Source organism: Olea europaea, unplaced genomic scaffold (assembly GCF_002742605.1).
Source record: "Olea europaea var. sylvestris unplaced genomic scaffold, O_europaea_v1 scaffold1252, whole genome shotgun sequence".
NCBI classification, from domain to species: Eukaryota; Viridiplantae; Streptophyta; class Magnoliopsida; order Lamiales; family Oleaceae; genus Olea; species Olea europaea.
Genome location: NW_019229960.1, coordinates 18025 through 29934, shown reverse-complemented (window position 1 = coordinate 29934; position 11910 = coordinate 18025). Strand labels below are relative to the sequence as shown.

Genomic DNA, 11910 nt, shown 5'->3' with positions numbered 1-11910 from the left:
CTCTGACTAGAGTTTATGGTTGATTTCATTAAAAATTAAGGTAGAACCAATTGAAAATAGTCATGTTTGGATCGTATTACATGTAATTTTTATGCTACACATTCATACTCGATCTATGTCATTTGATTGTATTGATATATGTAACCATTGATGGGTTTAGTTATGATACTTATAACGAAAACCATTTTTGATCCTATATTGATATAATCAATGGATAAGATTGTTCTAAGGTGCTTTTGATTATGATAGCAAAAGTTTTGACGTCGTAAGGTTATACACATTAATAAGTAACATATTAGCCCAAGTGGAGATTTTTGGGTTTATTAATTCGTCATGTATGCCTACATATGTAATTAATTGTGTATAAAACTATTTTAAAGGTAGCCCAAAATTAAAGTTGGCTGGATTATATGTATAGAGATTGGATCCATTAGGGTTGTGTTTCCTTGAGTGATGAAAATATAATTAGGGTTATGGCCTCCAATTCATATGTGACTTCTCATTCTTTGTGCCTCCCATCAACACAAGAATAATTAAGAAAAAACATATTGAAAAAGAAGATCCAATACCCACAATCAAAAGTCAAAAAGAAGGAAATCAAAAGGCGTTACCAAGAACAAGAATCAAAGGAGAAAAATTCAAGATTAAAAGTGAAGAAGTTAAACATGAAAAGATTGCAGTTTAAGTTTCAAAATTCAAGTTCCGAAACCAAGACCTTAATTATTCCGAATGAATTATAGTATGTTTTGCATTATTTAATTTTCTTGGTGATTTGACATGAAAATTTAACAATTCATAAAGTTTTATATAATTTAAGTTTCATAAATGGTTCAACACTAACTCTATCTTGAATTTGTGCACATGAAAAGAACTGTTCCAGACATAATTTAAATAAATAGCTACATTTGTGTGCTCTCTAAAGTTTGAATATGAATAAAATTAAGATAACAGAAGAGACAGTGTGTAAGTGACTTGACATATCGGGGGAAAGATAGGCACATGGGGACACATGAACTTATGTTCTATTTTCACCCAACTCCTATAAATGTATTAATTTCTCAACGCCTCGACCAAGCATCATTTATCTTGCCGTAATTTGTTTTGTCTACAAAAAAAGCTAAACTGTCCTATAAAACCCTACCATTGCCCGACCAGCATAGTTACAACTTCTTGGTATCAATCATATACACACATCCTGTCTAATTGAGATAAACCCAAGAAGAAATGGCAAGAGAAGGGAGTTCCAGCAGACAACAGAAATGGACTCTCCAGGGAATGACAGCACTGGTTACTGGTGGAACTAGAGGAATTGGGTAAACCACACTGAATTACTTCTCTTCTTTATCTTTTATTCGGACTCATTGTCCCTCGGGGCGGGGTAATCAAGCTGTCATGGATAATGAGTCTTTTTTTTTTTTTTAATGTTCTTGTTTGTGTGGATCTTAGATATGCCATAGTGGAGGATCATGGATAATGAGTCCTTTTTTTTTTTTTTTTTTTTTTTTTTTTAATGTTCTTGTTTGTGTGGATCTTAGATATGCCATAGTGGAGGAGCTAGCAGGATTTGGGGCCAAAGTATATACATGTTCAAGGAACCAGACAGAGCTGAATGAAAGGTTAAAAGAATGGGAAGAGAAAGGGTTTAAAGTAAGGGGTTCAGTCTGTGACTTGTCGTCAAGAACTCAGAGAGAAGAACTAATGAAGACAGTCTCGTCATTCTTTGATGGCAAGTTGAACATCCTAGTAAGTCAAACATTGGATTCATAATGTTGTTCTTCAGTTTCTTTCCCTTCTTCTCCTTGATTGTTCAAGTAGGTATATATGGAGTGGTTCATGTATTAGAACAGTTACAAAACCTGCCAACATCTTTTAATGATAATTTTGCCCTGAGATAATGAATTTGACCTATACATGAAGGGACGTGATGAATTTAAATTAACGAGGTTTAAACATATCATTTCTCGTTTCACTTTCATGGTCGTTGGAGGTTGGGGAGACCTTCTAAGAGGATATGTCTTAACTCTAATATAAATCACAACATACAAGTAGAACAGTATGATGCTTAAAAAGTCTTGTATTTTTGTCAACAGAATCATTTACTTAAGGTTTCTGGGGATTTCATGGATTTAATTTATTCAACCTCAATTTTTTAATTTATTAAGATAAATCAAAATATGGGCCTTGAAAAGACTGGTAGAAAAAATACAACTCTGCTAGAAATAAAAGTCAAAAAATATAGGTGGCTTGTCTTTGTTAAATAATACATAAGTAGAAAAATATATAATTAAATTAATGGAGAACAAGACATGCCGCTTAAGAATAAAACCTTCACTGGGGGTCCACATTTAAATTAAATAATGTCCAAAAAGATTAAAAATGATAATCTTTTACTCATAAAATTATGTGACGAGAAGAATTCATTATCCTTAACTGATGTTTAGCATTAAGCTTCATAGTCTTGAGTTTATTAAATCGAAGTCGCTTCTTATTAGGTAAATAATGCTGCGATAAGTCTAATGAAGCGAGCTAAAGACCATACTCAAGAAGATTATTCACGTGTAATGGAAACAAATATCGAGTCCCCGTATCATATCTGCCAACTCGCTTACCCACTAATGAAAGAATCAGGAGTTGGAAATATTGTGTTCATTTCATCCGTTGCTGGTGGAATGGCACTGCCTGCACTTTCTGTTTATGCAGCATCCAAAGGTAAAAATTAGTATTAATTAATTAATTTTTTGAGTAAATTTAAATGCTTAAAATCATATTTGAATTGAATTCTTCTTGTTTTTCAGGTGCTATAAACCAACTAACGAAAAATTTGGCTTGTGAATGGGCTAAGGACAATATTCGCACCAATACAGTTGCGCCATGGGGTGTCAATACTACAATCATGAAACAAGTATCATTCTATAACAATTTCGTGCATGTTTGTGATACAGTACTTAATAAGATTAGTCGACAGTACAAGTGACAAATTTTGAACTTATTTTGTTTTTTCAGGAGGATATAGAATTATCTGTTTTGGAAATGTTTGTGCCTCTAATGGCTAGAACTCCGCTAGGGCGATTAGCAGAACCCGAAGAGATATCTTCTTTGGTGGCATTTCTTTGTCTTCCGGCTGCTTCATATATTACTGGGCAAGTCATTTATGTCGATGGAGGATTTACAGCAGGTGGCTTCTAATAAGAATTTCATAGTTTTAAGTTGCCAAATCTATGATTCATAATTTTTCAGAACGTTAGGCTCCTGTAACAATTTATCGAAAGAATTCTGTGTGCTCTCATTCAATTTTTCAATGTAATATTAGTTATGGCACTGGAAAGAAATTCTTTTAATCTGCAAAAAAATTAGAGTTAGTCTTCAAAAAAATAAATAAATAGCGAGAAGGAATCCAGATGCAATACAAAAAGGTTGTGGATTTGAATACGAGATTAAAGTGTTAAGAATTGATATGTTTTGTCAAAATTAGGGACCCCAATGGTTATTTTAATGAGAAAAAAATGTCAAAACTTAATACATATTGTAAAAATTAGAGACACCAGTTATAATATTTCGCTATCATGTCTAATTAGGTGAGCTGCAATTGCTATCACGACTTCATTGATAATCCTTTTTCCTTCTCTTTTTTTTTTTTTTTTTTTTTTTTTTTGGTCATATTTAAATGACGGTCCATAACCGCCAACTATACTTTAACATCAACGACTTATTTATGCCTAACCTAATTATCAATTTAAACTTTTCTTTTGGCTACGTGGAATGGATAATTTCATACAAGCACGACAAATTAATTATTCACATTTGAATTAATCTTAAATTATACCGAGCTTAATCGTACAATATATCTATGTTCACTGTAGAAGATCAATCGCGAGCCATAAAGTAAAATATTGAGGCTCTGATATTAACTTACAAGTACTGAGATATAGTATTGTAGTTTGTAGTTTGTACGTACTACCATTTGGAATTAGGGAAAAAATGTATGTACAGAGGGGGGACTACCGAACCGTGTCCCCCCTCTCACATAACACGTGGGCTCCGCGTGTATTAAATAATGCCGAGCCGTGACCCTCACCTCTTATTATGAGTAGTAGGTAAAATATTAGATAAAAAAAATTCGATACGTATAACATGGTCCTTGGAATTAATCTGAACGGATAGGTCCGTCTAGCACGGCCCCTACCATTTGTAGTGTGGTAAAGGTCAAATCAAGAAAATTGTTCAATTATTTCTTGTACACAAAACATTGTCCACACCATGACATGCTCCCGAGGATTTGACTTTGTGAATCACAAAATGCAGATATATTTTAAACCACATGATAAACATATGCTCTCTACCTCACAATTAAAAGAAACCCTAAAGTTAATTTCAAATCAGAATTCACATTGCACCAGATATATTTTAAACCACATGATAAACATATGCTCTCTACCTCACAAGTCACAAATAAAAGAAACCCTAAATTTAATTTCAAAACAGAATTCACATTGCACTCACAAAATTAAACAAGCAGCAAAATAGTACAAGTTGTCCACGAAAATTATTTTAATCTTTATCATGGAACAAGAACTAAGGTTGGATTTGCACACAGTCTCAGCTCTTGTTTGACAGTCAGATGAGTACTGTACGGCACAAACATATACCAAAGGATGGAATTTTTTCTGCAAATTGGAACTCATGGACCTGCCTGGGCTGCTACTTTTAAGAAAAAAAGCACAGACAAATGCATTCGTGTCTTATTATAAAGAAACAGACATTTTGAATAGATTAATGTGGGAGTTGCCGACACACACCATTTTCTATAGTATGACCCACAAAATTTTGTTAAGGAGACAGATAATAACCGGCAGAAGATGCTTACCCATATGTGTTAAATAAAGGGAAGACAAATGAAGTTCAGTTTTCCAGAGGATGTCTAGATGCTTTTTGCTGTTTACAATGCCCTCTGGAAACATTAGTGGTCCGAGGAAAGAACCATTTGAATTCTATTGTCTATTATTTGAAAGGTAATTGAGATTTGTTGGTTTCGATGCTTCGGTGGACTATCTGATAAGGTTGGACTTTAGGTTTTGTAGATTTGAATCGGACTTTAAATACTTTTTCGATTTAACTAAAAATTAGATTTATTTTTTTTTAGTAAATTTTGATAAAGCTGATGAAATGAAAAAAGTTGTAGTCCTTAAAATACATTATTGATTTTGACTTAAAATTTTTATATTTTTTAAACTAAACCAAGCATGAACCAAAGATTACGTTATCAAGTCATAGTGTCTACTTTGTTCGGTATAGGGGAAAAAAATACAAAATAAGATGAAATTATTTAACTTTACAAAGACACTTAATCACAAATCATCATATAGAAATATACAAATAAATAAATTCAATGATGCAAAATATAATGTCGACAAGAAATGATGACATCAAGTTTATATCCTTAATTTATCAATTCAATTAATTCAATCGTTTTTTTTTTTTTTTAAATGTAAGAGTTAACTCTTGAAATATATAAAATTTATAAGATGAATAAACAGAAATAATTATCACTTAAAATTCTCGCAGAAAATATACTAACTACGGTGACTTGCCATGGCCGGTGTGGGGGGTTTTTGGCTGGATTCAACAAGGTGATGGATGGCCTAATAGTTTTTAATTTTAATTTTTTGACTTTAATTGTTGTATTTTAAGAAGAAGAAAAAAAGTAACAAAAAAAACATTCGTGAGTGATCCATACTATTAGACTGGATAAATTATGGCTAATTGGGTGAATTCTAGCTAATATAATGTAATTACATTAATTGTACATAAAATCTAGAGTTGAATACATTTGAGCGATCCGATGAAATTCACATGAAATTTAACATTTGAAAAGTTTGAGATCTAAATTGCATATCCTCAAAACTTTCGGAGGACAAATTTTGAATGATCATGGAGGTCATAATGCAAGGTTCTCTAGTATGACAGCTTACAATGAAGATGACGTGCTAACTATGTGGTGTGACAGGTCATAAAAAAAATCTTGAAATGAACCAAGTTTAAGCTATAGGGACAGAACCCCTACCGAGCACTCACATCATGGGGCGGTGGGTGGCTTTTGGCCAATTTTTTATATAAGTGGGTCCCATGTGGGACCCACGTGCTGTGAGGGGTTGGCCCTACCTGGTAAAACTACAAAACTCTCTTGAAATAGAAGGGCACGAGCTCACAAGCGGTGTAAGTCACGAAGGAGAAAAGACAATAAATCGAGAACATGAGATTTTTTGTGTGTGTGTGTGTATGTGTGTTTTTTTTGTCAACAGACATGGTTTTTTGTTATGCTGGATATATGTTCTTTGGATGTATCATCTGTACATTTGAAGCTTGTGTCGCTGTATGCTGGGATGTGTAATGTTTTTTTCTTTTTTTTTAGGTTGTAAGCAATTTAGAGAGATGTCTATAGCATTTATGTTTGGTTGTTGTGCTGAGGTGGGGAAATGGAAATTTATTTTGATGCTTATATGGTTTTTTATGTCCACTTCTAGCCCTCTCATTTTTATAAGCAATCAAGGTATTATTTGCTTTTATCTCTCAAATATTTGTGGATTGTACCAGAGAAGAAGAAAATCGCAGCTCCTACCTCCTGTCAAATAATCATAAAAATCATTCTTCGTTCTCAACAGAAAAAACAAAATTTTCAAGAAAAAATTAAGCAAAATAAAGATCTTACTCGTTTCCTTTGTCATGCAATAAAATCTTCTTCCTAGGGTTAAGATTTGTCTACGAAGTCTTCGACAAATATTTGGAAATTTGCCCACTTGTTCTTGGAAACAGCAGCACATGTGAACTTGTCTTCGAATTTTTCACCCTGAAGGTGATATTATCCTTCAAAAACACAGCATATATTTCCCAAGGACGTGGATCTTTACACCTCATTCGTACCATTTCTCATTCTTCAAGTAATAAATAGGCGTTTGAAGTTCTATCCAAATTATGTCGAAAACTCTATTGAATAAAATAAAAAGATATTAAACTTGCCGAACTGAAAACGAGCTCCACTTATGTCTCCGGGTTGAAGATTACTTCATTCACATTTCTGAGGGGTTTTTCCTCATCATAAACATTATTTAAGCTCTCCAACTCATCCTACAAACCGTAATGAGAATGAACATTGCTAACTAGTGATTCCTTTTCAAAATTTACTTGATTTGCCATTTTATTATGAGAAAATTTCATATCTAACAAATTAAGTATGACTCATTTCATAATTAAAAAACAAGATTTATTATTTTCAAAATAAGATATTAATTAAATTTTTTTTATGAAATAATTAATTAAATATATTATGATAACAATTACGTGCTTATAGGTCACAATTTATTTTTCAGTCACATATTATCAAATTAATTGGTAACAAATTATTTTTCGACTACAAATCAAAAATTTTATAAATCACAATTTATTTATCAATCAAATCACAAATTTTATAGGTCACTGAAAAAAAAATAAAAAAAAAATCGGTCACCACAGCCCACAACTCCACGGCCACAGAACAAATCAAAATAAAAAATTAGAAAAAGATTTGCGACAAAGGAGCAAGGGGAGTGTCATCCTGATCATATCGTCGCTGCATCCCCGTCACAGTCGAGTGATTTCACATCTCATCATAGATGAGTGACATCGCATCCCGTCACAATCGAGCGATGCCACGAGCATTTCTCTACAAGTGATGATCACAGTCCACTTTGTGCGACTGTGGTGAATGGTACTGCATCGTCAGACGTCTACAGAGAAAAGGAGGTGGGGGGAGAGAGAGAGAGAGAGAGAGAGTAGATTAAAATATTTTAGGGTTTGAAATTGGATAAGGTGAGTGTTTTGAGGGAAATACATAGAAATAGCCTTTAGAATATGGCCACTTTTCCAAAATGACATTTGGTCAATTTACATACCAAAAATGTCTTCCATTTGGATATTACATGATAAGATACTTCAATATAAAAATCCTCTATTTTAGTCCTTAAAATTAAATACTAGTTGAAATTTGATAGTTTTTATTTGATTTATTTGATTAATATTTTTAATTTGATTTATTTGATTTTTTGTTCGCTCTAAGTAGCACCCTCTTTATTGGTATCAGAGCCATAAAGATCATGAAAATTAAAATAAGAAAAATAGATAATTATTGGCGTTTGGAAGAAGAAAAAGGTAGTTATATATTTTTAAAACGTATTCATAATATATTAAAAATAATGATACTAACAATAATTAAAAAACTGCCTAAATAAATAAAAGAACAAATATTAGAAAAATTAATAATAGAAAAAATAAAAGATATATATACATATGAAAAAATTATTAATATATATGAAGAAGAAGAAAATAATTTATATTATAAGGAAAAGTATGAGTACAAGTAATAATACATATTTAAAATAAAATAAATTACTTATAAAAATGAAAAAAATACAAGAGGAAATACGAAATATAATGTTAATACCAGAAGGAATGAGAATATCAAATAATAGACAATTAATAAAATTAAGATGTGAAAAATTAAGACTTGAGAGCAGATATTTTATTATAGTAAAAAAAGAATTTGTAGATCCAGATACAGTTGAGATAAGATTTGGAAAAATAATAGATAAAAAGGAAAATAAAAGATGCAAATTAACCTATGAGTTAGAAATAAGAAAAAAATTAAGATGTCAATAAGTGAATATATGGAAGAATTAAAGTCATTAATAAAAATTTTAATAAATAATGTACAAGATTTAAGAAATGGAGTAAAAGAAACAAGAAATGATATAAATATATTAAAAATTGAAATTAGAGAATTAAAAGAAAATAAATATAAGAAAATAGATATAAAAAAAAACTTATAGAAAAAGAAAGACTCGAATAGGAAAAAAACATATAGAAAAAGAGAATATAGTAATAAAAACAAGAAGTATGGATGATGAATTTAGAAAGAATATATTACCAAAAATATTAGAAGAGGGAGAAAAATCTAGAGAAAAATCATTAGGAAAATTAAAAGTAGAAGAAAAAGAAGATAAAAATGAATGAAGAATTAGATTTGCTAATAGAAAATTTTGATCAATTAAACTTAACTGATATAAGTGAATATCAAGTTTTAATAAATATTGGAGAAGAACCTAATCCAACGGGAACCTCTGAATAGGAATTACACGATACAGATAAAAGTTATGCACATATATAAAATAAACCATATAGACAATTTTAAGATAAAGTAAGAGATAGACAACCACCTAAAGGAAATAAATATAAAGATATGTTTGAATTAAATGATAATTATGATAAATCAATTAATCATGGAGGAACAAAAATAGATTTAGATTGTAAAATAAATACTAAAAATGCCTTATTAATTTGGGCAGATTCAATGATATTATTCTTTTTATATAATAAAGCTGACACATGGAAAAATACTGAAAAAAGAATAGATTTCTTAATATCATCCTTTGAAGGAGATGTTAGAAATTGGTGAGAATGAATAAACAATAATACAAAAACATTAATAAAAAGAAATATACAAACAGAAATAATCAAGTCAGATAGACAATGTATAGAAAAATTAATATAATATATTTCTGATGAATTTTTAGGAGAAAATTGGATAAGAAATATTGAAGGGGAATCAATAAAAGAAAAAGATAATGCTAGAATAAAATTAATAAATTTAACAATATGTGATATGTGTAAAATTAAATAATATACTTGTGAATTTAAAAATTACTATTATGTTCAATTTTATAGTAATTAAAATCAATAAGTATATCAAGACATGTACTACAATAATTTACCAGGTTCATAGGAAATTTATTTTAAAATAGAATTTGAAAATATGTTAGAGATAATATTGAAATACCTAGAACTTTAGGATCAAGAATAAAAATTTTATTTGAAAGACTTGCATATATATGTCAACAAAAACAATTAATGAAAAAATCAGGAAAATTAACTAAAATATGTTGTGAAGATATGGAAACCCATGTGCAATGGGGATATAATCCTGAAAGAAGAATTAATAAAATAAAATATAAAAATAAAAAGTTTAAAAATTTAAGAATTTTAATAAAAAAAAATATATAAAACCTAGAAGAATATATTACAAAAGAAAAAATATTTCATATAATCAACAGAAGAATAAAAAGAAAAGTAAAAGCGAATGTAAATGTTGGAATTGTGAAGAAATGAGTCATATAAGCCCTAATTGTGATATAAATAAAGTTAGAATATTACAAAAAGAATACTTAGAAATAAAAGATGAATTAAATGAAATATCAGATATTGAATAATACTATAATCAAGAAGTATATATAAGTGAAACAAATGATGAATCAAGATCTGAATAGAGAAATTGAAGAAATAGAAAGTAATAATATAAATATAGAAGAATATAGATTAAGAGTCACTTTTGATAATAACAAGTTTAGAAAATTGTAAAAATTATCTTTAGACTTAAAAATAGGAAAATGTGAAGTCTTTGATAGAATTTGGAAAAGAGAAAGAATAGCAATAGATGAATATCATAAAATAGAAAAAATCATATATATAAGGACAACTTCTGGGCAATATAAATTAAATCTTTTAACAAAAAATACAGTTGAAGAACTATTAACAAAGATTAGTAAAAAATAAAGTGAAAAAATCCAATGTGTTTATTTAGCAGGAATACAAATAATATTTAAATCACTATTTAAAGAAGGGATAGGTTTACCCTTAACTATAACTTTACATGATGGAAGAATAATAAATTTAAAAGATAGTCATTTAGGAACGATAGAAGGAAATTTAACATATCAAAAAATTATGTTTACATTTTATCCAAAATATTGTGTATCATTAAAAGATAGAGATTTTAATGAAATTTTAGGACTACATTTTAAATTTCATAGAGATGATATCATGCAACCAAGTGATCAAATTATAACTATAGAATATAGAGTTTTATATACATTTACTAATTCTAATTATGGGAATATTTATTCCAATAAACCATATATTGAAGTTCATAAAGAACGTAAAGATATTAGTAAAACAATATAACCAAATAAACAAATAAGTTTGATTCCAGAAGAATATGAATTTAGTATAATAAAAAATAAACCTGAAATAACATAATTAAATGAAGGAGAATGTTCTAATAATATTATATTTAAGGATGGAAAATTAATTAAAAGATCAAAAAGTTTTAAAATACCTAATAAAAACCAGTTAGAAGAAATCAACAAAATAAAAGAAGTAAAACTATATAGAAATATTGAAAATATGAAAATAGAAGGAGAATATTATAATGGAAGAGAAAATATAAATGGACCAAATATATTAATAGATACAGGAGTTAATGAATGTCATATGGCGTCGATTAGAAATAAAGGTCTAATGACTCATAAAACTGAGCCATCTAAGTATGTAAATTTTGATGGACAAGTATATATTATAGATTTAGAAGTCAAGGTACCAATAAAAATAAGAGGAATAGATCTTTTAGTACCATGTTGCATAGATAAGAGTATGGATATAAATCTCCATATACTTTTAAGAATGAGTTTTCTAAATGGATTAGAAGATTATAGTATAAAAAGAGAAGAATTATATATTATTCATAATGGACACACTACATTATGTAAAAAGAATTAGATGAATAATGAGATGAGTTTTCCATTAGCGGTGTATATACAAATTACCGTTGTAGAAACAAATATAACAACTTGTGTTTTAATAGATATAGTAAGTGATATAACAATATTTAAAAGTTTTTCAATAAAATCATGGAATAATAATAGTAATATAAAAATAACTGGAGTAACAGGAGAAAGCACTCAAATAATTAATAGTACTGATAAAGTTAGTATAATTCTTGGAAGTAAACAAGTAACAATAAATAAAATTTATAAATATGATAAATTA

At 29.0% G+C, this 11910-nt stretch overlaps 1 protein-coding gene across 1 annotated transcript; it reads left to right on the top strand.

The window, feature by feature from the left end:
• Window positions 1-1048: 1048 nt before the first annotated feature.
• Window positions 1049-3329, top strand: LOC111374459 (tropinone reductase 1-like). Its single transcript, XM_022997127.1, has 5 exons — window positions 1049-1313; window positions 1536-1743; window positions 2493-2709; window positions 2796-2902; window positions 3004-3329. Exons 1-5 carry the CDS (start codon window positions 1225-1227, stop codon window positions 3184-3186), a joined length of 804 nt encoding a protein of 267 aa, XP_022852895.1. The 5' UTR covers window positions 1049-1224; the 3' UTR covers window positions 3187-3329.
• Window positions 3330-11910: the final 8581 nt, after the last annotated feature.

What these genes read in the sequence shown, in the direction of transcription:
- LOC111374459 (XM_022997127.1), top strand. Translation starts at nt 1,225, where the DNA reads ATGGCAAGAGAAGGGAGTTCCAGCAGACAACAGAAATGGACTCTCCAG. An exon ending in TGTTTATGCAGCATCCAAAG is followed by an intron (nt 2,710 to 2,795) that starts GTAAAAATTAGT and finishes CTTGTTTTTCAG; the next exon opens with GTGCTATAAACCAACTAACG. An exon ending in ATACTACAATCATGAAACAA is followed by an intron (nt 2,903 to 3,003) that starts GTATCATTCTAT and finishes TTGTTTTTTCAG; the next exon opens with GAGGATATAGAATTATCTGT.